Raw genomic sequence first — 26,538 nt, 5'->3', positions numbered from 1 at the left:
AAGTCCTAATAGGACTCGCCCTGCAAGTCCCCCAAAATCTCCTGAACATCAGTTGTTTCCCAGAAGATCAAGTGCTTTCAGTGGACAGTGCAGAGCGGGGAAACGTTTTCTCAGCACAGCCTCAGGTTAGTCGGTTAGTCTGAGTGCATTTTATCCCTTGGGAAATGAAAAGGGTTGGGTGGCCATGGGCAACCCAGAAGAGAGAGGGAGAGAGATAGACAGACAGAGAGAGAGAGAGAGAGAGAGAGAGAGAGAGAGAGAGAGAGAGAGAGAGAGAGAGAGAGAAATGAACCTGCCCTGCCCAAGCAAAGGCGGCACCTGGGTGGTGTCAGGGGTACCCTGGGGCCAGAGTTCCCCCTACCACCAATGGAAGGGATCATATTCCCTGCTAAAAAGACCCTCTTCAAAGGCTGGGGCCAGCCTGGATTCTCAGTGCTGGTATTCACCTGCAGGGACGGGGAGAAGAAGCGCTTCATTCATTCTCAACCTCCCGCCCCCCAAGGCTGGGAAACACCAAGAGCCACAGCCCTCAGCCTCCCCACCCCAGGTTCGGCCTGGCCCCCTGCTGTCTCCGGCAGCTCCGCCTCCTTCCCCGCAGGCTCAGCCTGGCCCCCTGCTGTCTCTGGCTGCAGCAGTCCCAGCGCTGCCTGTTGGGGTCATTACCCCATCCCGTACCTGGGAAGGTGACCCAGGAGGTTGCCTGCTGTGTGGGCTGAGGGATCCCGAAAGACCCAAGGCTGTCCCCAGTGTTTTTCCTTTGCCTGCTGAAGTGTCCCTGACTCATTTACGTGGCCTACTTCCCATGACAGTTTAGGCAGCTTAGACAGGTTAGACAGCGCCGGGAGGACGATCCCGCTTGGCTCCGGTTTCCAAGCTCTCTGCTGGGGGCTGGGCAGGTGGGACCAGGGCCAGCCGGTCAGTCCCTTGAACTACTCGGTGGCTCAGCTTAGAAGAGCTGATTAACTACAAGGCTGACAGTGTCAGAGCGCTGGGCAAGGGGTGGAATCTGCACATAATCTACCTACCATGGACCCTTGGATGTGTGTCTCTATGTAACTTCTGGTTAACACAGCAATCTTTGTCTTTCTCTCAATGACTGCAAACTCCTTTCTGGACAAGAAGTTACAGAAAGAGGCAGATCAACTTAATGTAAGGATAAGCATAGGTTACATGAACATGGTCTGGACTAACTTGTGAGGTAGTGAGCTCCCCAACTCTAGAGAGTATTCAAGCAAAGCCTGGACAAGGTCTTTTCAGAAATGTTTCAGAGGGGCTTGTGCATCTAGCTACTGCGTGGGCTGCTAAAGACCCAGTATCTCCCCCAACACAAAGATTTAATGATGTTGGTTGTGCCATTGTACTCATATTCTGTAAACTCCATAGCCTCTAGGACCCAGTGAAATTCTTTGAAAAGGAAATAGAAGCAGTGAGACTATGTAAACAGAAAAAAAAAAACAAAAAGACCCAAAAATGGGATTATGAAGGGTGGAAATGAAAATTTCTAGAAAATGCTTCCGAAGCAAAAATTATTGAAGCAGAAATGATTTCAGCTTCCAAACTTGTACATACAGCTAAAAACCAATATATCTTCCACTTCTGGGATAGTGGAAGGGACAGATATTCTGTTTGGGTGTCTGTAACAAGCATTTTAAAACTGGTGCCATCACATCAGGATGTTGGGGTGCCTAGGATGGCGGGGTCCCCACATCCTTATGGAGTGCTTAGTGTCTTTTCATAGGTGTGGAAGACGAGGTTGCCTCTGAAGTTTACTGATCTCAGTTGAATCTGGAATGATGTTTAGAATCTCCAGGTCAAAAAGAAGGTTCAACCTTCCTAACGACCCTTGAGCTGGGCTGGGTAGATCTAGAAATTCTTCCAAACCCTGAGCTCAACTCAGGTCACAGACACTTATCAAACTTGGTGTTGTCCTTCCTGGCTGCGCCTCCCTGGGAAGGAGGGGCCCCCGCAGCAGCAGAGCCCACGTGATGTGGGGAAATCAGTCAGAGCGCCTGATTCCGAGGGAGAAACCAGCTCAGCTCACACGCCAACCTATGAAAATTCTTTATTGTTAATTTCTTTCTCCAACAGATATATTTTTAGTTGAAATATGGAGCCACAGCAACACTTTGACTTTTCCTCTTCAGAAGATGAGACAGGCCGGGGTCGTCATTGTTACAAAAGCAAGGCCTGTGATCGTGACAAGGACAGGCTGGGGCAGAGACCACACGCTCAACCAGGTATCCACCAGGTGTGGGCCCTTTATAGGAGCTACAAAGAGGGGGCAGCCAGCAATGTGGCCTCGACACCTGACTCCAGGCACTCCGACCTGGAGGAGGGAGATGAAAGAACTCACCTTTCCCCAGGGGCTCAGCCAGACCTCCAGGCCCCTGAGCGGGGAGAGTGCGTGTGTGTGCACATGTGTATGAGTGTGCACACGGGTGTGCTCACTCACACAGCACATGCACACATGCGCTGCCCCTCCTGAGATGCTCTCAGGTCCCTGCCAGGGTAGGGTTGTAGCTGTGTTCCCCACAGCTGACTGTCAGCTAACCAGGGCTAGGGGTGAGTGCATGGTGGAGGACACAGTGTCTTAGCCTGATGCTCGAATCCTCCTTCTGGAACAGGCTGATGGTGCCAGAGCACAGCATGAACCACCCACCGACCATGGGGCTCTCCAGGGCTCGGTCATTTGGCTCCTGTGCACTTCATGACACTCAGGAGCCCCTACGGCCCGAGCCCCAAGCCCCGAGAAAGGGGAAAAATTTGGTTCTGAGAGGGTCCCCCTGGCCCTGGGCACCTAGGGGCCTCAGCATCTACCAGCGTAGGGGAGGGTGGCGGCCCCCTTCCTGAGGACTGCATCTTTCTCCAACCCCTCTCCCCAGATCCCACACCTGCCAGTGATCCAGGGAGATAGGAGGACCACCTCCCTCCCAGGGAAGGGGGTGGCAGGTGGAAGGACTTAGGTTTGGTGCAGGAACACTAGACCTGCCCCTCACCCCCTGCCTCCAGGACTGCCATTCTGAACTGCAATTCTGGGCCTGAGTTTGGCTTAAGGGCCAGTCTGAAGGGACTTGCTTGGTGAAGGCCCAGCCAGCTGTCCCAGTGGCATTTCATAAACAAACGATACTGTCCCTTCCAGGCTGACCTGGAGAGAGACCCTTCCAAAGGCAGTGGAGTGGAGGGCATGGGCCTCCGATGAGAGAACTCCAGAGCTGGCCAGGACCTACTGCGCTGGCAGCAGACAGGTAGGAGCCTGGCTGGGGTAGGTCAGGGGTTGGTGTTTAGCTGGAGGTCTCCTGGGCCTTGTGAGCTAAGCTGGGCTTTTATGTGGGTTCTAGGCTCCCAGAGACCTCCGCCAGATGACCTCCAGAGTCTTTGGGGTCTCACACTGGGAGAAGCTCCTCCCCTTTCCAAGATGACCCCCAAAATGAGGCCTCAGGAAGTGGTACACAGAGGGATGGCCAAGAGGACAGAGCTGGGTAGTATGCCTCTGCTGGGCCCGGCCTGGCCGGTGGGGCCTGGACGGTGCCTCAGCAATCCCTTTCTCACCAAGGGAGGCTGGCTGGTTGCCAGCTCATGCAGGCAATGCACATAAATCCCGCCTAACGGTTACCTCTAGGCCCTGGGCTGCTCGTTCAAGACGACACAAAGCTCCTCAGGGGCCCAACTTTCCAGCTGTGGACCCTGCTCAGGGTTCTCGGGGGGTCCCCTTGCTGGTGGAGGCAGGTGCACTCATTAAAGCAAATGTACTCTCCAGGTGGACCCTCAGGCCCAGAGCCGGCAGCAGAGGGGGGTGAATCCATGGCAACAGGAGTCACAGGTGAACCAATGGGAAACCAAACACACGCATCGAAAGCCAATCAAACACAAACCCCAAATGTGAAGGCAGCAGCAAGTTCTTTGTGTAATAAATATTGCAAAGCGCACTTGGTTTCTTTCTTTTCAAGTCAAATATAACGACTCATGTCCCAGACCCTGTTTTCTGCATTCAAAATAGGGAAGCTGTTAATATCAGCAGAACACCTGCAGCCAATCAAAGAAAAAAACCGTTTCCCATTAACCAGCCAATCACAGTCCCTTTCCAGTTTAAGCAGCCAATCAGACCTCTTCACATTTCTAAAAAAATGACCTAACTAAAGCACCAGAGCTCGGAGAGCTTCCAGGGAAGCCAGATACCGAGGCGCAAATTTTTTAAAAAATAAGAGTCAGAAATAAAAATAAAAGGTTTCTGTTGGTCAAGATTTAAAAAATAAAAAAGTTTCTTCCTGCAGCCAATCACAAGTCCATCCCTTTAAGCCAGTTATAAACGCACCACTGGTGTCTCCCTTGATGCCAGCCCCACTGAGTAGCTGTGAGGTGGGGTGGGGCAGGACAGGGTTGGGTAGGGGAAGGGGGAGGTGGGGCAAGGGGGTCTGCTGCCACTCAGCCGGCCCAGGAGCCACACAGATCTCTTGGCCCTCAACAGCATCCAGGGTGTTCCAAGGGCTTTGCAGCTACTGCCTCCGGTCTTCCGTCTCCGACCTGGAAAACGCCATCACCACGTCCTCTGCACCTGCAGATAAGGCGACAAGGATCGCTGATGGGGCTTCCAGCATTGGCTTGCGAACAGGACAAGCAAGGAGGCTGCGGCCAAGCTGGAGCCCCCGCCCACCAGGATCGCGGCACTCTCTGAGGACAAAGTACTTCCGAGGAAGTCTTCCTCCCCTCTGGTCTTCCCTGCCTCCTGGCTGGGCACAAGGCTTGCAACCCTGCTGTAGGGCTGCAAGGCAGGGCTGCCAGGGTGAGGCTCAGAGGCTTGCTCAAGGCTACACAGCTGACAGGTGAGCCATGACGAGGCCCCAGGTGACCTGGAGCAGGGCTCAGCTCTGCTCACAGCCCTTGCTCCAGAGTTACCAAAGCCAGAGGCAGGGTGGCCCTTGGGAACCTCCCTCTTTCTTCTCAAGACTCGCGTCTTGATGCCTTCGGAGGGTCTGGCTCACTGTGGTTTTAAATAGCCATTCCTCTTTGCAGCAGCTTCTCCTTCACCCAAACCCAACACCTCTTCCAAGAAGTATGGCCGGGCCCATGTCCAGCCTGCTGTCCGCCTGGCTCTGACTGAGACAGATATGCCCACAATCCTTCTTTTTCTTTTTCTTTTTCCTTTTTCTTTCTTTTTTTTGTGTGTGATACGGAGTCTTGCTCTATCACCCAGGCTGGAGTACAGTGGCACAATCTCGGCTCACTGCATTCTCTGTCTCCCGGGTTCAAGCGATCCTCCTGCCTCAGCCTCCTGAGTAGCTGGGATTACAGGTGCGCGTCACCACGCCCGGCTAATTTTTTTGTATTTTTAGTAGAGATGGGGTTTCACCATGTTGGTCAGGCTTGTCTCAAACTCCTGACCTCATGATCCACCCACCTCGGCCTCCCAAAGTGCTGGGATTATAGGCATGAGCCACCGTGCCCAGCCAATCCTTCTTTTTCTTAATCCTGAATTTGAGATTCTGGCCCAGGCACTTGTGAAATCACGTCCTTTGTCTTGTTTTCCAGAGGACAGGCTCTGATGAGTGGCCAGGATAGGCAGTGGCAGGAGGGCAAAGCTCGAAATGCTGACCTGCCGCCCACACCCACAACTGCCTGGGGAGTTAGGGGCTGACATGGCCAGGGAGGGGCTGTGGGCCAGGAGGTGACCTGTAGGGCCACACCTTGACTCCTTGACCCTGTCCTGCTGCTCTCGCCCCCTTTGGAAAAGGCCAGATCTTCACTTTGCCCCGAAAAGTACCAGTCTGGCTGCCCATGGTCTTTCTGACATCTTGTCTGTGCTACTGCAGGTATTCTCTCTGGGAGGGGATGGACCGGAATAGGAGAGACAGGAAAGGCCATCCGAGGGTGGGCCAGTGTGGGGAGTGTGAAGCGAGGCTCCTGGCATGTGAAATGGAGTCAGCAGAGTGAGCCGGCCTCCACTCAGTGAGCCGGGTCTCCCCCACAGCCGGCATGTGCTGACCTCCTTCCAACTGCTCTACCAAGAGAGGGAGGACGCACCCAGCTGTCGGGAGGGCCAGAGATGGAGGGCCCAACTACAAGGATGCAATGCACAAGACACACCTTCCACTTGGCACTAGAGCACCAAGGTGCTGCTAAGGGAATGAGCCTTGTCACCTCCCACTGCCAGCCCGCCTTCATGGGGTTCTGGCTTTACCAGCACAACCTCCATTGCTCAGAAGGGAAATAAGCATCTAGAAAGGGACACGAGTTGTCCGGCTTCCTAGGATGGGGCACCCTCGCTTGGGAAGCCCTATGAATCCTTCCCGTCTTCTCAGGAACATTCTGTTTTCGCCTGAGCCCTAGGACCACGCAATATCACTGCAGGCAGAATTTTCCTAGCAACCACAGAATCCAAGATTACATCATCCCCTGCACGGCAGCTGAGTTGGTTACCTAACAGATGCCGACTTTTCCTGAGTGCTGCTTGCCCAGCTTGCTAATCAGAAGGGGGCTGGCAAGAGTCTGTGAAAGGGGAGTTGTCAGCAGAAGATGCCTTAGTGGCAGTGATGGTGGCAGCCCGCTCACTCCTCTCCCTGCCTGCCCTGTGGCCTTTCGCTCAGGGACCTTGGGCCTCTGTAGTGAGCTGCAGGCACAAAAATAGCCCTGGATGCCCCAGGAGGGAATGGTGCATCTACAGAGGGAACGGGCCATTGGCTTCTCAGAGGAGCCCAGACCTGGGGACCAGGACTCCCGACTCCACAGCCTGCCCGGTGTGTGTGCCTGTCCTGCGCTCTGAGGGTGGGAAGGAAGTAATCTTCTCCAGGTCACACAGGGACTCTGATGGCTATTTAACAAGACACTTGAAGCAAAGGATTTGCAAGAGTCCTACCCTTCCCACACTGCCAGCTGCCACCCCCTTCCCTGGTGGCATTTATAGAGCCTCCCACTGTGCTGCTGGAGCCCTGCAGAGAGGAAAAGGCCTGAGGAGCTGCGGCCTGTCTGTGCTCTCTTCTGTTCCTTAAGTATATTATCCAGGCTTTACCACAAGGATCTGCTTTCCTTTGGGATGAAAGAGAAGGCAGGCTCTCAGTTCTTCCAGAGCATTCTCTGACCTATCCTTGTCACTGGTTGGCCAGGTATTTGTCATTCAATGAGGTCTCACCATGAACCTGACAGGCCTCTGCCCGAGGACACTGGTTCCCCTTTTCCTCTTCTCTATGAAATTTGGGCCAGTTACCGAATAGGGAAGGTGAGCTGTTAGATTATGATCATGACTCGATCACTCAGAGCTGCAGTTTTAGAGCCAGGAGGGACCTCAGAGGTTGAGTCCTACAGTCTTTCCTTTGAAGACCAGCATATGGCAGCTCCCTCAGGTAGTCTCGCTGTCCTGGATGCACAGCAAAGAGGGCAGCAGGCCAGCCCACTGCCTCCAGGCTGCCAGCTGGGTTTCCTACCCTGTTTTACAGATGAAGCTCTGTCTTCCCCCTTGGTACCTCTGTTGACACTGTCTGAACTTGAGCTCAGAGCTTCTATTTGTCCCTTCCCACCAGATGCAAGTGAGCATAGGAGGGGAGAGGTTGATCTGTGTCTCCTGTTCCACACTCAAAAACATTAAAAGATAAGGATAGCCAAAACCCGATGACAGTATCACGAGAAGAGAGAACTACAGATGAGTATCTCACATGAATATAGATGCAAACATGCCCAACAAAATGCTAGCAAACTGAATACAACAACATATAAAAAGGATTCTATACCCTGACCAGGTGAGATTTATCCCAGGAATGCAAGGTTGGTTTAACATCTGAAAATCAATGACTGTAAAACACCATATCAATAGGATAAAGGACAAAAACCATACAGGAAAAGCAGCTGATGAAATCCAACATAATAAAACCACTCAACAAGGCCAGGTGCAGTGGCTCACGCCTGTAATCCCAGCACTTTGGGAGGCAGAGGCAGGAGGATCACTTGAGGTCGGGAGTTCGAGACCAGCCTGACCAACATGGTGAAACCCCATCTCTATTAAAAATACAAAATTAGCTGGGCATGGTGGCACATGCCTGTGTTACTTGTGAAGGCTGAGCCAGGAGAATCGCTTGAACCTGGGAGGTGGAGGTTGCAGTGAGCTGAGATCGCGCCATTGTACTCCAGCCTGGGCAACAAGAGCGAAACTCCGTCTCAAAAAAAAAAAAAAACCCACTCAACAAACTAGAAGAGAACAACCTCAATCTGATAAACGGCATCTATGAAAATCCCACAGCTCTTATCATATTTGTTGTGAAAACTCTCCCTACCAAGATTATGAACAAGAAAAGGATGTCTGCTTTCACCATTCTTATTCAATATTGGCTTGAGGTCCATTCCAGGTTAGGTAAGTTAAGAAAAAGAAATAAAAGCCATCCAGATTGGAAAGGAAGAAGTAAAACTATCCCTATTTGTAGATGACATGATCTTATATGTAGAAAATCATAAGGAATCCACTAAAAAAAAATTTTTTTTTTTTTTGAGATAGGGTCTCATTCTGTCACCCAGGCCAGAGTGCAGTGGCATAATCTTCGCTCACTGCAACCTCCGCCTCCCAGGCTCAAGCAATCCTCCCACCTCAACCTCCCGAGTAGCTGGGACTATAGGTGTGTGCCACCACATCTGGCTAATTTTTGTATTTTTTGTAGAGATGGGGTTTTGCCATGTTGTCCAGGGTGGTCTCGAGCTCCTGAGCTCAAGTGATCTGCCCACCTTGGCCTCCCAAAGTGCCGGGATTACAGGCTTGAGCTACTGCACCTGGCCCACTAAAAAACTATTAGGACTAATAAACAAGTTAAAGGTACAGGATACAAGGTCAATATACAAAAATCAATTGTATTTTTATATACTAGCAATGAACAAAGTAAAATTAAGAAAATGATTCCACTTATAATTGCATTAATCATAATAAAACACTTAGGAACAAATTTAACAAAGTGCAAATTTTTATGCTTTGAACAGTACACAACATTACTGAATAAAATTCAATACATGATCTCTATCAAAATCCCTTTCTTGGGGAGTTTGTAAAAATTGCCTTTTTTTTTTTTTTTTTGTAGAAATTGACAAGGTGATCCTAACATTCATATGGGAAGGGAAGGGACCCAGAATATCCAACACCACCTTGAAAAAGAAGAACAAGTTGGACTCACACTTCCCAATTTCAAAACTTACTACAAAGGCAAGGTCAACGAGACTGGGTGGTACTGGCATAAGGACAGACCTATAGATCAGTGGAACAAAAATGAGAGTTCAGAAATAAACCCTCCAACTTATGGCCAGTTGATTTTTGACAAGGGTGCCAAGACAATTCAGTGGGGAAGAAATGAACAAATGTGTGGTGGGACAACTGGATATTCACATGCACAGGATGAAATTGGACTCTTACCTTGCAGCATCTAAAAAAATTCACCTGAAATGGATAAATGACCTAAATACAAGAGATAAAGTTATAAAAATCTTGGAAGAAAATATAGAAACAAATTTTTATGACCTTGGATTAGGAAATGCTTTTTTTTTTTTTTTTTTTTTTTTCCTGGACAGGGTCTTGCTCTGTCACGCAGGCTAGAGTGCAGTGGTACAATCAGCACTCAAAGCAGCCTTGACCTTCTGGACTCAATTGATTCTCTCACCTCTCAGCCTCCTGAGGAGCTGGGACCACAGGCCCACACTGCTACACTCGGCTAATTAATTTTTTTTTGGCCAAGGTGGGCAGATCACTTGAAGTGAGGAGTTTGAGACCAGCCTGATCAACGTGGTGAAACCCCATCTCTACTAAAAATATCAAAAAGTTAGCTGGGCATGGTGGCGCATGCCTGTAGTCCCAGCTACTCGGGAAGCTGAGGCACGAGAATTGTTTGAACCCAGGAGCTGGAGGTTGCAGTGAGCTGAGATCGCACCACTGCATTCTAGTCTGGGTGACAGAGTGAGACTCTGTCTCAAAAAAAAATAACAAATAAATAAATAAAAGAAAAATTGTTTTGACAGATGGGGTATCTTCCTATGTTGCCCAGGCTGGTCTTGAACTCCTCGGCTCAAGCCATCCTCTTGCCTCTGCCATGTAAAGTACTGGGATTACAGGAATGAGCCTCCACGTCTGGCAGGAAATGGTTTCTTAGTTATGATATCTAAAGCACAAGCAACAGAAAAAAAAAATAAAGAGAACTTTATCAAGATTAAAAACTTTTCTGTTTCAAAAGACACCATCGAGAATGTGAAAAGACAACACACAGAATGAAAGAAGATGTTGACAAATCATATATCTGGTAAGGGACTATTACGCAAAATACATAAAAAATTCTTTTTTTTTTTTTTTTTTTGAGAGGGAGTCTCACTCTGTTGCCCAGGCTGGAGTGCAGTGGCGTGATCTCAATCTCACCACAACCTCTGCCTCCCACATTCAAGCGATTCTCCTGCCTCAGCCTCCAGAGTACCTGGGATTACAGGCTCCAGCCACCATGCCCGGCTAATTTTTGTATTTTTAGTAGAGACGGGGTTTCACCATGTTGGCCAGGCGGGTCTCAAACTCCTGACCTTGGGTGATCCACCCACCTCAGCCTCCCAAAGTGTTGGGATTAAAGGCGTGAGCCACCATGCCTAGTCCATAAAGAACTCTTAAAACTCAGTAATAGGCTGGGTGCAGTGGCTCACGCCTGTAATTCCAGCACTTTGAGAGGCCGAGATGGGGGATCACCTGAGGTCAGGAGTTCGAGACCAGCCTGGCCAACATGGTGAAACCCAGTCTCTACTAAAAATAAAAAATTAGCAGGGTGTGGTGGCGGGCACCTGTAGTCCCAGCTACTCGGGAGGTTGAGGCAGGAGAATCGCTTGAACCCGGGAGGCAGAGGTTGCAGTGAGCCAAGATCACGCCACTGCACTCCAGCCTGGGTGACAGAGTGAGATGCCATCTCAAAAACAAAACAAAACAAAACAAAAAAAACCCTCAATAATAAAACAGTGGAGAAAACCCCAATTTAAAAAAATGGGTGGCTGGGCGCGGTGGCTCACGCCTGTAATCCCAGCACTTTGCAGGGCCAAGATGGGCAGATCACAAGGTCAGGAGATCAAGACCATCCTGGCTAACACGGTGAAACCCTGTCTTTACTAAAAATACAAAAAATTAGCCGGGTGTGGTGGTGGGCGCCTGTAGTCCCGGGAGGGACTGTTGTACTCGGGAGGCTGAGGCAGGAGAATGGCGTGAACCCGGGAGGCAGAGCTTGTAGTGAGCTGAGATGGTGCCGCTGCACTCCAGCCTGGGTGACAGAATGAGACCCTGTCTCAAAAAAAAAAAAAAAAGGCCAGGCACAGTGGCTCACACCTGTAATCTCTGCACTTTGGGAGGCCGAGGCGGGCAGATCGCCTGAGGTCAGGAGTTTGAGACCAGCCTATCCAATGTGGTGAAACCCCATATCTACTAAAAATACAAACATTAGCCAGATGTGGTGGTGTGCTCCTGTAGTCCCAGCTACTGGGGAGGCTGAGGCAAGAGAATCTCTTGAACCCAGGAGGTGGAGGCTGCAGTGAGCTGAGATCACGCCATTGCACTCCAGCATGGGCGACAGACCAAGATTCCGTCTCAAAAACAGTAACAACAACAACAACAAAAATCCAAAACTATGATAAACCATTTCACATCTACTAGAATCAAAAAGACAGATGAGAACAAGTGTTGGCCAGGTTGTGGAGCAATTGGAACCCTCATCCATTCATTGCTGGTGGGAGTGTCAGGTGGTGCAGCTGCCAAGCCTGCTCCACAGTCTTTCCCATCTCAGCTGATGGCACCTCCATCCTCCTGTTGTTCAGGTCAGAAGTCCTGGGGTCTTCCCAACCCCTCTGTCATACATAAACTCCACACACAATGCATCAGCAAATCCCATTGACTCTACTTCCCTACTTATAAGGTAGATGCTAAGTACATCACCACTTCTGCCACCACCACCCTGGTCTGGGGTGGGTGGACTCCTGAATCCCCGCTTGCCTTGACCTCCTCTCGCTGGCCCCTGATGGTCCATTCTCCACATAACAGCCAGGGGGAAGTTGTTAGAAACCTAAGTCAGCTCCTACCATGCCTTTGCTCAAAACCCTCCAGAAGCTTCTACTGCAAGACTGCTCATGATACTCAAGGCCAACGCCCACCTCCTCACTGTGGCCCGCAGGACCCACACACGCTGGTCTCTGACTGCCACTTCTCCTCCCTTTACAACACACCTCTCACCACTCACTGCGCCAGCTACATGGGCCCCTGGCCGTCCTTCAAGCACAAGTCCTTACACCCCAGGGCCTTTGCACCTGCCGCTTCTGTTGCCTTGATGTTCTTCTCCAAGTTTATCCCATGGTTCTTGCACTTCATAGAGGCCCTCCCTGAACACAACTTCTAAAATGGCCCTTGTGTCTCAATACTTCAGGTGAATGAGGTCTTCAGCACCCTCAGTGCTACCCACAGAGCTCTATATTGAGCTGACCTTCCTTTCTCCACTGGAATGTACATCTCATGTCATCAGGGACTTTGTTTTGTTCACTGACATAGTCACAGTATCTGGGCAAGTACCTGGGACACAGGATGAATCTTTACTTTACAGAAGAGGAACCTGAAACTCAGAGAGACAAAGCAACTCAGTGAATCAGAGGCAGAGAGAAGACCCAGATCCAGACTCCAAAGCCCATGCCTTCACCCTAGAAGGAGAAAGGAAACCACAGACCTCTCCAGTCACCCACAGCACTAAGGCTCATCTGGCCTCCTAGCATCTTAGTTCCATCAGAATGGAACTAAGAACCAGGGCTTAAAAACACCACCAAAGCAGCCCAGGGACACCTTGGAGATAATTCAACATGGAACCCAGAGTGCCAACCTGGGAACAGCCCTGGCCCTGGCCCCCTGCCCCCAACTAGTCCCCACTCCTATCTCCCCTGAGCCCTGCTCCCTATCTCTGCCTACTGCCCTACCAGACACCTCACTAGTCCCCTGGCTCACCTGCCCTGGAAACCAGGACCAGGACACTGGCAAAGGCGCAGCTTTCTAAACCAGGGCAGGGTATCCAGCAGGCCCTCCCATCCTATGCCCAATGCCAGCTTTGCCCCTTTAGTGGAGTCCAGTCAATTGACTAGGGAGAAAAAATGACAAATATGCAGGAGCTTAGAAAAGGGAAGCTGGCCCCTAGCCGGGGGCGGGAGAGAGACAATGGGAGCTCAGGATGAACTCCCACCAGCATGCTGGAACCAGCTCTGCTCCCGCCAACACTCACCCTAGGCCTGGCCTGGCTTACCCAGGCTTTTGGAGAAAGCCTCCTGGGGCCCTCTGACAACTCCCAAAGTGCTGAGAATCACTCTTGCTATTTGAGACTCTTAAGCTGAAGTCTTTCAAAGGTCCTTTCCTGAATATACTGGGCAGCTCGATGCATTTCCTGAACTGCCAGGGCAGGCTGCTATTGGCCCTGCAGGATTATAGCTGGGTCAGCAATAGTGGATGAAAGAGAGGAGCATGGAGATTCTAAAGCCCCAAGGCCAATCCACGGAGCAAGGGCATTTCACAGACCTGGCTGGGGAAATCCTGGCGGAGCCTAGTGCTGCACTAGCTCCTAATTTGCAGACTTGGAAACAGGCCAGTCCCAGGCCACATGGGTGAAATGTAGCAGACAAAGGCCTGTGACCCTGATCTGTAGACCCTGTTCCCACCTCCAGGGTGCCTCCCTGGACTATCCAACATGGTGGGGTCTGCTTTCACAGCGAAGAGGAGGGCTTGGTCCTGGCTTCATTTCACCAAAGCATCTGGGTGTGGAAGGGACAAGCTGACCTCCTACCCCAGGGAACTTCTCCAGATCCAGGATCCTGCAAAGTCCAACTCAGCACAGGTGCTCAGAGGTGGCCAGGGAGAAAGAAAACAGACCTGAGCACAAGTCCTTCCTCCAAAATTGATGAGGGTACAAAAAAGCCTGGCTAAACTCCCAAAGGCCGCAGGCCCTGCAGGCTCCACAGACCAGGCAGGGCACAGCCCTGTACAATGTCACTGGAGAAAAAGGGGAATTTCAGTCACAGATGGACACTCCCGCATCACCCAATTCAGAACCAGGATTCTAGGCCGGGTGTGGTGGCTCATGCCTGTAATCCCAGCAATTTAAGACGCTGAGGCAGGTGGATCACCTGAGGTCGGGAGTTCAAGACCAGCCTGGCCAACATGGTGAAACCCCATCTCTACTAAAAAAAAAAAACAAACAAAAAAAACAAACAAAACTTAGCTGGGCGTAGTGGCATATGCCTGTAGTCCCAGCTACTTGGGAAGCTGAGGCAGGAGAGTCGCTTGAACCTGAGAGGCAGAGGTTGCAGTGAGCTGAGATCACACCACTGCATTCTGCATTCTGGCATGGGCAACAGAGCAAGACTTCATCTCTCAAAACAAAAAAAAAAAAAAGAAAAAGGAACCAGGATTCTTCCAGGCCCAGCTCCCCACAACCATGTGCCCTGGGGACAGGGAGCTTCTGCCACATCATCCTGCAAGACCACTGAAATCCTCACCACCCCTCCTCCTTGCTGGCCAGAACTTCCCAGGACGGTGTCAGACATTCTGGGGTCAGGTACCTGGAGGCCTCCTGAACTCCTCAGGAGCCTTACTCCTCCTAAAGAGGGTAAAAAAGTGGGGCGTGAAAATTCAGAAATGTGACCTGAAATCTTCAGGGTCTGCAAATTCTCATGGCTGATGCGGGGAGCTCCCTTTGTGAGTCACCATCAGCAGAGGGAGCTAACTTTGGCTAAGTGCTTCACAACTGTCCAGGGAATGCCACCTGGCAAGCCCAGGGCCCATCCTTGACACACATGGCAGACCAGGCTGGAGAGGGAATGCGACCACATGCTCCCAAGTGTCTAGGACAACGCCCACTCTGTGTCTCATCCTCTTCTCTGACCATATGGTTTTTGGTTGTGGTACCTTTTCCTCCTCCCATGAGCTCATTAATCTTGCTATAAATACCAACTAGCATCTGCTACCTGGCTATCCAAAACTGCAGTGGCTGAACTACCAGCTCTAGGGAAAGGCTACCTGGAAAAGCAGGACCCAGACGCTCCTCCAAAGGGAAGCATTTCTGAAGGGGACAAAACTCAGGTACCACCCTGGACTGGGCCTCCTCCCAGACAAACCAAGACCTGCTGGTGGCATGTGCTGTTTTCAGCAGCTCGGGACTATGAGCTGGGTGTTCTATACATCTCAGCTCTGATGCCCCAGAGTCCCCAGGGGATGGCTTTTACCCAGAGACAGCATACACTTGGGTTGCTATGGGAACGGCGGCCGGCAACCAGTGATCCACCAGGGTCTTAGCCGCCAAAGCAGCACCAGGCTCAGGGGCGCCTCCTGGGCTCCAGGCTGACAACCACCACGGGCACAAGAGGCTGCTGGGCGGTGGCACTGCAGCAGCCAGTGCTGTGTGGACGTGCATCGAGCTGCCAAGCTGCTGAGCCAGCTCCCAGTAGAGACATCAGGCCTCCTGGAACAGCCAACAAGAGCTCAGGAGGCAGCTAAAGGCCCTCCTAGGCTTGGGGTTCCTTGTGGTACCCCAGTACCAAGACCCTGGAGCTGATACCCAGCCTGGGTCTGACTCTGACTAGCTGTGTATCCCAGGGGGAAGTCCCTGCACATCTAGCCTCAGTTTACTCATCTGTACAACGTGATGAATCTATCCCCAATCTAACTAGCCACAGGATAACATCCACAGCATAAAGCATCATAAACGACATCCCACAGGGTCGCACCTTGGGGCTCCGTTATCCCTGCTCTGTTCTAATCCCAGATGTGCTCCCCCAAATCCATCTTGCCCTGTTCCCACCCTCCCATCCCTGCTGAGCGTGACACACACATGACCTTTGTGATATGTCTTCCCAGGTAAGGTGTTCATTCCCTGTATTCAAATTCCTTGGTTCCCCAAAATATAAGCTCTCATAGACCAGGGAGCTTTGATTGCCAAGAAGGGACGGAGATGACCAGGTCTTCACCTAAAACCCTGACATATTCTCTCTCTTTTTTTCTTTTTCTTTTATATACACACCTTCAATAGAGATGGGGTCTCACTATGTTGCCCAGGCTGCTCTCAAACTCCTGGACTCAAGTGATCTCCTGCCTCAGCCTCCCAAAGTGTTGGGATTACAGGCATGCACCACCGTGCCTGCCCCATCCTGGAATATTCTCAAATTTTAGTGGGCATCAGAATTGAATCACCTTGGGAGCTTGCTTAAAATGCAAATTCCCAGGCTCATCTGGCAGGCATTCTGGGACTATGGCAGGGCCCAGGAGTCTGCATTTTAACAAGTACCCTCAGTGATTGAGGTGTGCAAATGTGTAGAGCATGCTCAGAGAGCTCAGTGCTACAGACTGTCCCCTGACCTCCACCCGACCCCAAGCTGTCATGCCTTCTTGCCCAGCATTCTGGAGGAGAATCCTGTAGCATCCTTCCCACCGGTTTCTCTACATGCACATCCGCATGCATTCTCCAAGGCCCCGTGCAAACAGCACCTCTTCTCTGTGGCTTCCTAGGTGGTCTCCCCTCCCTCAGCCCAAAGCTCTTTAACGCATTAGTTCACACGCCAGTCTGCTCTGCTGGTCCAGGAGCTCACAGGCAGTGCTGAGGGGTGGCACCGTGCCTAGCACACAGCAACTGTGGGCTGATGTGAGTGGAACCGTCCAGCCATTGGATGGAGCAGCCCTCAATGCCCCTCTCTGACAGGGCCTGCCTCTTACCAGGGCTTGAGGGGGGAAGTGTAGAGTCCCACAAGGACTTCTCTGAGGCCATTCGGGCATCTGTTCTCAGTTCTAAACAACAGAACCCATGACGCGGGGTGATGGGGTCAAAGCGACCCTCCCTGGAGCCGCAGCCATGTGCTGAGTAAGCGGCTGGGGTCAAAGAGACCCTCCCTGGAGCCGAAGCCAGGTGCTGAGTAAGCAGCTGGCCCTGCACTTCAGCACATTCCTCGCTTTTCTTGGGATTCTTTTTCCCCCTTTTTCAGTGACACAACTTATACACCAAATCCTCCTGGCTGATTTCTGTTCAATTCAATATATAGGTGATTTTTGGTTTAATTTTGTTATTAGGTTACAGGTAATTCTCATATAAGTGTTGATTAAAGTTAACAAAGATTAGCTTCCCATCTCATAGACTAGAATTCTCCCTGGGCCTGACTATAATTTCAGTGCAGAGTCTGTTACCACCTGGAGCCTCTGGGAGAAGCCTCCAAGCCACATGCGGGGAGAGACGGGACCCAGAAACCCCAGCAGATCATCTGTGTGGCACCGGGCCAGTGCAAAGGAGGGGCCCAGCTGGCTGCCCCCAAGGAGGAGCTGCTCCAGCAGCCTGGCCCTGGAAGGCGCAGTCCAGGCATCCATCCAGCAGACACCTACACTGCACCAGAGGCGGGATGGGGGACTCATGTGTGATGGTGAACACGGCACAGACCCTGGCCCCGAGGGGCTCCCGACGTAAGGTGGTAAGACTGGCATGGAGCTCCAGGGCACATGCTGACTTGGAAGGGGTCAGCGAGGGCTTCATGAAGGAAGTGAAAGAACAGAGGCTGGAAGGCTGTTATGGGGGATTCCAGGAAGAACTTTCCACACTGAGCTGTAACATGGAGATCATGCCACCACCCCTAATAGGGCAGGGCCGCTGAGGGGGTCAAGGGGGTTGGTGAGCAGAGAGCTGCCTCCCTCATGCCATGCTACGAAAGGAGAGGCCGTTTCCTTACAGCCTGGTTTCTGCTGATCTACCCATGACCACAGATATTTTAACAAGGTTCCCAGTGTAACCCTCAAGCCAACTGACCTAGTTTAGGCTCTCTGGCAGCAGACCCTGAACCAGCAGCCTCAGCTTCCAAAGGGGAAAGCCTGGCTGGCCGCAGCTGGGGGAACCTTCCCTGGAAAGTGTCTTGGAGAAAGAGTGTGATCAGGTGGAGGCAGGAACAGGCCTGGGAGCCCCGGTGCCAGCACACAGCTCCCAGACACAAGAAGGGTGGCAGCAGACCAGGGCATGGCCCCAGGAGGCCCCCAGGCAGAGAAAAAACAAGGAGCTTCCTTGACAAAATGAGCCAAGTCTAGGTCTAGGCGGGGTCCCTCTCAGCAACACCTTGACAAGGGCCTTTTCTTTTTTTTTTTTTTTTTCTGGTTGTAGCTGTTGTAGGCCTTTTCTTTTTTTAGGCTGAATCTCACTCTGTCGCCCAGGCTGGAGTGCAGTGGCGCGATCTTGGCTCACCGCAAGCTCCACCTCCCGGGTTCACGCCATTCTCCTGCCTCAGCCTCCTGAGTAGCCGGGACTGCAGGTGCCCGCCACCACGCCTGGCTAATTTTTTGTATTTTTAGTAGAGACGGAGTTTCACCATGTTAGCCAGGATGGTCTCAATCTCCTGACCTCGTGATCTGCCCACCTTGGCCTCCGAAAGTGCTGAGATTACAGGTGTGAGACACCATGCCTGGCCGGACAAGGGCCTATTCTGAGGCACTGTGGGAGGATGACAGTTCTGCGGGTGACTGGCCATGGGTGGCCTTTGCAAAGCACCATCAGAGGCCTGGAACTGTACTTGCTGGGCACCACCCCAGTGCAGTGCTGAGGCAAGAAGAGACCCGGAGCTCTCAGAGAACCAGCACATTGGAAGGCACCTATAGGTGGAGGGCCCAGGGTAAAAATGCAGCAGAAAGTGTTCCCCATTTGTTCTGCCCCTTTCTGAAATACCTAACTGCCCAAGTCATACCTGTTCCTCAAGTAAACACTGTCCTGCTTAAAAAAGCATGTGGCTGGGCTGGGCGCAGTGGCTCATGCCTATAATCCCAGCACCTTGGGAGGCCAAGGTGGGCAGATCACGTGAGGTCAGGAGTTTGAGACAAATCTGGCCAACATGGTGAAACCCCATCCCTACTAAATATACAAAAATTAGCTGGGCATGGTGGCATGCACCTGTAATCCCAGCTACCTGGGAGGCTGAGGCAAGAGAATTGCTTGAACCTGTGAGGTGGAGGTTGCAGTGAGCCAAGATAGCACCACTGCACTCCAGCCTGGGCAACAGAGTGAGACTCCGTCTCAAAAAAAAAAAAGTTTTATTGGAAATTATTTAAGAACACAGTGAAATTATCATGCGTAAAAAATGGATGTTAAAAATGGGTATTAAGGCCGGGCGCGGTGGCTCACGCCTGTAATCCCAGCACTTTGGGGGGCTGAAGCAGGTGGATCACGAGGTCACGAGATTGAGACCATCCTGGCTAACACGGTGAAACCCTGTCTCTACTAAAAAAAAATATAAAAAATTAGCCAGGCGCGGTGGCGGGCACCTGTAGTCCCAGCTACTCGGGAAGCTGAGGCAGGAGAATGGCATGAACCCGGGAGGTGGAGTTTGCAGTGAGCCGAGACCGCACCATTGCACTCCAGCCTGGGTGACAGAGCAAGACTCCGTCTCAAAAAACAAAACAAAACAAAAAAACAACAAGAAAAAAAAACAGGTATTAAAATGTTTATGGTCCCAGCCTTGTGCTACAGATGTATGCATGTTTGTGAAAGGATGACAGGAAACTTAACAAAGGGTAAGAGTGACTACAGCTATGCAGTAGGATTCAATGTTTCAAACTTTTCTGCTCTTTCTCCCTTTCCCCAGTTTTTTAAAATGACTATGCACAATTCTATAACTGGGAAAAAAATCACTACGCATTAGAGGGAGCCACACTGACCATGAGAGAAGCCTGGACTCAGCACTCCACAGGCCTGCTTCAGGAAGCTCTGGACCTCCCCATTCCTGCAGCTGCCCCTTCCCAGCAGGGCGACCTTCCTGAGAAGTACTGACTTCCTCTGGTTCAAAGCCAAGTCCCTCTGGTTTCCAGGTCTGCTTAGACACCCTTGGGGACTAGAACCCAGTTCATTTATTTGTCCAAACATGACAAACAATAAGATGGAAGCCACAGTTCCAAGCTCAAGGAGCTCAGAGCTGGGTCAACAGATGGATTAGGAGACAGTGTGGGTGTAGCACAGCCAAGGTACATGCACATGTGACAGGAGGGCCTGGCCCAGGTTGCAGGGGGCAGGGGAGTAAGGTGGGGGTGAAGGCTGGTTCCTGGCGGCCAAGAGGCAAATGCAGTGGCAGAAAGGCATGAACATGGCCATTCACTATGGCCCTTTACAGTGTGAGGTCAGGTCTTGCTCACCAAGCTAAAGGGGCTGGATTTTATCCTCAAGGCAGTGGGGAGCCACTGAATGATTTTAAGTTGGGTGGAGGCTGGGCATGGTGGCTCCCGCCTGTAATCCCAGCACTTTGGGAGGCCAAGGTGTATGGATCACCTGAAGTCAGGAGTTTGAGACCAGCCCGGGCAACATGGTGAAACCCCGTCTCTAATTAGCTGGGTGTGGTGGCGGGAGCCTGTAACCCCAGCTACTCGAGAGGCTGAGGCAGGAGAATTGCTTGAACTGGGAAGGTGGGGGTTGCAGTGAGCCGAGATCGCTCCACTGCACTCCAGCCTGGGTGACAGAACAAAACTCCTTCTCAAAAAAAAAAAAAAAAGAGTAGAGACCCACTAATGTCACTCTAAGCCTCCAAAAGTCTCTCCAGCTGTGGGGATAGAGGGCAGACCTGAGGGGGCAAGATGGGAAGTCGAGATGCCAGATAGGAGTGATCTGAAGCGGTGAGACAAGAGTGAATATGGGCTCAGTCCAAGAGGGGGCTGGAAATGAGAGGGAGAGAATGAAGCAGGTCCGGGGAGCCTTAGGATGGACTCAGTAACCCATTAGGTTCCTGAGGAAGAGAGGAGTCGAGGCTGAGTCCTCGGGCACTGTGTACTTGCTGGGCATTGGTCAGGGCAGAGCACAGGTGGAAAATCCATGTCAGCTGGGCATGGGTGGCTGTGGTGATGCTGGCCAACAGTCAGCTGGCCATGCTCTCTGTTGAGATCACAGCACTGCGTGTGGGACAGGGAGAAGAGAGGGGGCAACCCTGGAGGATGCCAGCCCTGATTGAGGGAAGGGAGTGGGAAACAGCCAGTGAGGGGTGACGTGAAGGACAAGGGAGGGAAAGGAGGCTGTCATTGGTGGTCTCAGCCCAGCAGAGGCCAGGCTGGGAACTGGGGGGCCACTGGGGCCTCTGCTGGAACCACCTGGTGAGCCCTTAAGGGGAGGCCCCCACCCCAGGGTCTCCAGCACCTGCCTGGCTCCCCATAGATACTCAACAAATGTGACCGAGGAAGGAATCGAAGGGTAGGGGGTAAAGGGGTGCCCACGGCCCCCTCCCTGGGCCTCAAGTAAGGGAGCAGTGCCCCAGGTACCAGACCCATCCAGCCCTGGAGGGGAAGCATGTGCAGGGCTAAAGGTGGCGGCCAGACCCTCAGGACCAAGGTCGGGTGCTGTCCGTTAGAGGGTCTGCCTCAGACCCCCTGCTAGAGGAGTCCCGGGGTAGATGGAGCCTCCTCTGGCTCAGGGAACACCTAAAGCAGCCTGGAGCATTTGCTGAGAGACAGCGCCACCTAGTGAGCAGGAGGTGCACGCCAGGCCATTACCCGCAGGCTCCAGGCCTTTGGGGTTCATTATGGCAGTCTCTGCACCCTGCTCTGGCCCCTGCATCCTGCCCCAGTCCCTGGAGACAACAATCCAGGGCTTCTGCCACCTAAGCAGTGTCTGAGCCTCTGACAGCAGGATCCTGCAGCATCAGCTGAGATTGGCTCTGCGATGGAGAAGGTGGGCGGGTGAGATTTTAACAGAGATCCATTTGCCCACATGGCACAGGCAGATGCAGGGTCCTGCCCTCACATGGGTAAGCCCAGTATGGGACTGGGCTGATTGCAGTTCTGTTGTTATTGTTGTTGTGTTTGTTTGTGGTGTCGTTAGGCTCGCAAAGAAAATAAATATGCTTATGAAACTCTTCCAGACATGGCTGACCCCTCCCCTCTCCACTCCCAGTCCACAGAATTCTCAGAACCTCCTGCAGCTCAGGTCTGTGTGGCTCAGGCCCCGGCAGCCAGGTTAGAGGTATCTTTATGGAGGTAGGGGCAGTCCACAGGGCGCCCCAGCAGCAGGGAGTGACTCCCACCACCTATTCCGCACGATTCCCTGGGGTCTTCCCTGGCTCCAGCTTCAGCTCCAGGAGACCCCTCCCCGGAGAAAGAAGTAGCTGTGGACAGACACCACCCACCCAGAAGGGCCTGGACTCCACGGCCCACACAGTTGGTCACAGCTGCCAGCTTGCTCCTACTGCTCAGCAGTTTCAGGGCAAGGTCAACAGCTAAGTGGGGTCACTGACCTTCCTCAACAACTTGGCAGAGCTCATTTTTATTCTCAACTGTGGGTTCAGCTAGGCAAGAGTTCTCCTAAAAATATTTTTTTTAACTTTCCCTTATGACAAAGAAACAAATGTACAATGTTAAAATATTAGTTTTACAAAAATGTGTGACTTGGAAAGTTAAAGTTTCTTATATAGTCCTATCCCCTAACAATTATTATTATTATTATTTTTTGAGACAGAGTCTAGCTCTGTTGCCCAGGCTGGAGTAAAGTGGTGTGATCTTGGCTCACCGCAAGCTCCGCCTCCGATTCAAGCGGTTCTCCTGCCTTCATCTCCCAAGTAGCTGGGTAGCTGGGACTACTGGCACCTGCCACCATGCTCAGCTAATTTTTGTATTTTTAGTAGAGACAGGATGTTGCCATGTTGGCCAGGCTGGTCTTGAACTCCTGGCCTCAGGTGATCTGCCCACCTTGGCCTCCCAAAGTGCTGGGATTACAGGCATGAACCACCACGCCCAGCACCCCTTGTCAAAAACAAAATTTCTGACAGTCTGGTATATATTCCACCAGCTTCTTTGTCTTTTAAAAATTTTTTAAATTTATGAGACAGAGTCTCCCTCTGTTGCCCAGGCTGGGGTGCAGTGGTGCGATCATGGCTCACTGCAGCATCAACCTCCTGGGCTCAAGCGATCCTCTCACCTCAGCCTCCCTAGTAGCTAGGACTACAGATGTGTGCCACCACAGCCAGCTAGTTTTTGTATTTTTTGTAGCGAGAGGGTCTCCCTGTGTTGCCCAGGCTGGTCTTGAGCTCCTGGGCTCAAGCAATCCTCTTGCCATGGCCTCTCAAAGTGCTGGGATGACAGGCATGAGCCACTGCACCTGGCCACCAGCTTTTTTTTCTATGTGCATATACAGCTTGTGTCTTGTGTGTATGTGTGTTGTTGCTGGGTTTTTTTTTTTTTTTTTGAGACGGAGTCTTGCTCTGCTGCCCAGGCTGGAGTGCAGCGGTGAGATCTTGGCTTCCCAAGTAGCTGGGATTACACCTGCATGCTACCACGCCCAGCTAACTTTTGTATTTTTAGTAGAGATGGGGTTTCGCCATGTTGGTCAGGCTGGTCTAGAACTCCTGACCTCAGGTAATCCACCTGCCTTGGCCTCCCAAAATGCTGGGATTACAGGTGTGAGCCACCGTACCCGGCCTGTTGCTGCTTTTTATACTGACATATGGTCCTACATTTTGATGTCTCCTATTTTGATTTTTTCCCAACAGTATTCAACTGGAGGCTTTCTTACCATCCCAGCTCAAATTCAGGTTAACTCAGTGACCAAGACTAAGTGGGAAGGAAGGTGAGTCCCCAGGGACTCAGAAGCCTGAAGGTTTCAGGTTGACATGAGTCAGAAGCCATGATAGAGGGTGCCATGCTAGAAACTCAGATTAGCCCTGGAAGAGAAGAGACCTCACCCAAGAGATCCCAGGATGGGGCGGGAGCCGACGCCACACAGAACAGGCTGCCGCATGATCCAGGAGGCACACCTGGGCAGACACACCCAGGCAGGTTGTGCGTGGTGAGCTGCTGTCCCAGAGAGCTGCCTGAGCCACTGCCTGGAAGGTTTCTGCTGAGTTGGGTGCACAAGCCAGGTCACACCCAGCATCGGTGCTTGGGAACAGGCCCCTGTGCCAGGACAGAGCCCTAAGACATCCAGGAGAACAAGGGCTGGCTGGTGATCTAGGTCAGGCTCCGCATGCCAGCCTCAAAGCACAGCAAACGCAACTGTCAGCACTCTGCTTTCGGGGGCCCGCTCATGTCTGGACATGCCACAGGTTGTAATATTTCATGGCCAATCATTCCAACAAAGCATAAAGAGAATAAAAGGAAAGGACTCTATGGAGATGCTGGTCAGAATACTGGGCCTCCGTGTCATGATAAGCCTTCTAGAGAAGGAGAACCTTGCTGAGCAGCCAAGGGACATGGAACTGTCCAGTAGCCATGTGGGTTATGGGCAAGATGGCAGACAGTGAAGCGCTCCTCAGCCACAGGTGTACATCCCGGGACTCCCCAGTAACCACCTGGCTGCATGACCAAGTGGCTTACCGCTCCCAAATCCCAGTTTCCTTGCCTGTTAAGTGGAAGTATTAATAATACAAATAGTAGCTACCTACAATAGAATGAAACAATGGTGCCTGCTACACAACAAACACTCACATCCTGCCTGTTACCATGCTGACTTGTTGAGGTCACCCCAAAAAGACAGAACTCCCTCAGGCGCACGGAGACATCAGGCCTTTGGGGCATTCCTCCTGGCCACAGCCAGGACCACACCAGCCACAATGTGGTCTGTGCTCAGGACAACAGTGACGGCATTGTCCTAGCACACAAGGGCAGTTTCTCTCTCCTGGACAGGGTGCTGGGTGGGTAGGGGTCAGGCCAAAGGTTAAAGAAATGCAATAATCAGTCTCTGCAGTTATGAGGGCCCCCAGACATCTCCATTTCCTGCCTCTTCCAGGCCTTAGAAAGGGATCCTGCCATTTGTCTTGTAGAGTCTTTGGCTCCCATCTGAGGAAGGAGATGGGATCAGGTGGGAGGCTCCGAAGGTTTCCTGGCTCAGCTCTGTGGGTGGAGGGAGCTGTAGCCCCTCCTAGTCAGCCCTGGGTCTCATGGATCACCCATCAAAGAGGGCTGGAGCTACGCTTTCTAAGGGAACCACAAGTCGGTGCCCCTGGGACTTGTGCCACTGCCCCAGCCCCTCTGCTGCCGACTCACCCTGGTCGATGGAGTGCGGAGGCAGCTGGCTGAGCTGGCTGTTGACCACCCCTGCATAGGTGCGCAGGAACTCCTCCTCGCTGGCTGTCAGCTGCAGGGTGAGAGAGCTGTGGTGAGGGGCAGCATGCACCTGTTCCCTGAAAGGCACCTGCACCCCTAGAGGCACCGCCTAGGCCTGCTTGGTACCTGCTTGGTCCCTGCTCAGGCTTCTGTTTCTGAGATTTGACCCCTTTGCTTTCAGGGCCAGCACACCCCACTCCCACCCTCCTTAAACTTGGTCCAGGGGTCCAAAGGCTTTGCCACTCAGACTGAATCTGAGATTAAGGTCTGTTCTAGTATAGGGCCAGTGGAAGACACAAGTCCTGCCCGGAAGGCTGAGGGGCGATTCCATGTCCCTCCACTCTTTTTGAGAAATACCCCTGCACATGCATGCCTGCTGCCCCCTCAGCTCCTGTCCTGACAAGTTGTCCCTGAGCTGCCCCCTGGGAGAGAAGACTTTCGGGCTTGTGAGGGGGAGAAAAGGAAGGTCAGGGCCTTGAGACCCTCACCCGCCTGGCCCCAATCCGGCAGTGTCGGGTGTCCCCAGAACTTGACGTGCTGGGCTCTGTGCCTGGGGGGCCAGAAGCAGCCCTAGAGCCAAGCCACAGGCCCAGCGGCCCCTCCTCAGCCCGTGGCTCCGCAGGAGGCAGCTGCAGTGGCTCCACCCTCCAATAGCCCAGCAGGGCCCCTCCCTGGGAGACCCTCCCTGGGGGCCCGCTGCCTGACACCCCGCAGGCACTCACGTTTGATCCCATCTTCCGCAGCATGAGCAGCACTCGGACCTTCTGCTGAATGTACATCTCCTCCGGACTCTTCCCGGGAGCTCCCTCGCGGTTCATCCCCCTGCCCGGCTCTGGGGACTCCTGCAGAGCAAGCAACAGCATCAAAAGGGAAGAGATCAGGATGTGACATACTGGGACAATGACACCTGCTAGTGACCCTCACTCCTCCCAGGAGCCGTTTTCCACCCATAGTCTCCCTTCTGGGGGCATGGGGCAGGTGGCGAGGTGCTGGGTTCCTCTCTCACCCATGCTGGTCCCAGCAGGCTGAACTGAGCAGCTCTGTTCTCCAGCAGGCGCTGCAAGGGCTGGCCTGCCTGCTGCCTCTGTGCATGAAGCTGCTGGGTCCAGGAAAACTGAGATGACCTGGACTGCTGGTTGTTTCTACCTGTGAATCACCCCAGAGCAAAGCTCCTGCTACAAGCCACAGGACACGTGGTGCATGAAGCCCCAAATGTCCCAGGTTTTCAGAAGAACTTCCACAAGGGGCAAAAAAGTGATGGGATCAGAGGCAACTGGTTAGGGCCTTTGGCTCGAGAAACTGTGAGATCAGTGCCCAGCCCCCAAACACTGAGACAGCTCCCTCGGCAAAAGCCCCTGACAAGTTTAAGAGGCCAGGGTTGTGGCTCCTGGGCTGGGCTCCAAGGGGTCCCTCAATGGAAAGACGCTGGCCCAGGGTTGCAGGGCTTGCTACCTCAGCCCTCACAAACCCACCCCACCTGTCAGAGGGTAGCTCCTGCAGGCAGCTGGGAAGGC

General features: G+C 52.4%; 1 protein-coding gene across 2 annotated transcripts in view; it reads right to left on the bottom strand.

Annotated features, from left to right (window-relative positions):
* Positions 1–2,048: 2,048 nt before the first annotated feature.
* The window catches only part of CTNNBIP1 (catenin beta interacting protein 1), a 62,084-nt gene continuing 37,594 nt past the window's right edge, over positions 2,049–26,538 (bottom strand). For both annotated transcript variants that reach the window (XM_031001020.3, XM_019010773.4), the window contains exons 3-5: positions 25,747–25,866; positions 24,965–25,055; positions 2,049–4,552 (exon numbers count right to left, since the gene is read on the bottom strand). In XM_031001020.3, the coding sequence (XP_030856880.1) occupies positions 4,494–4,552; positions 24,965–25,055; positions 25,747–25,842 (246 nt within the window). In that variant the 5' untranslated portion in view covers positions 25,843–25,866 and the 3' untranslated portion in view covers positions 2,049–4,493. The remainder of the gene's footprint in view (positions 4,553–24,964; positions 25,056–25,746; positions 25,867–26,538) is intronic.

This window comes from Gorilla gorilla, chromosome 1 (assembly GCF_029281585.2).
Source record: "Gorilla gorilla gorilla isolate KB3781 chromosome 1, NHGRI_mGorGor1-v2.1_pri, whole genome shotgun sequence".
Lineage (NCBI taxonomy): Eukaryota > Metazoa > Chordata > Mammalia > Primates > Hominidae > Gorilla > Gorilla gorilla.
The sequence above is the reverse complement of the archived record's forward strand: the minus strand, read 5'-3'. Positions and strand labels throughout refer to the sequence as shown.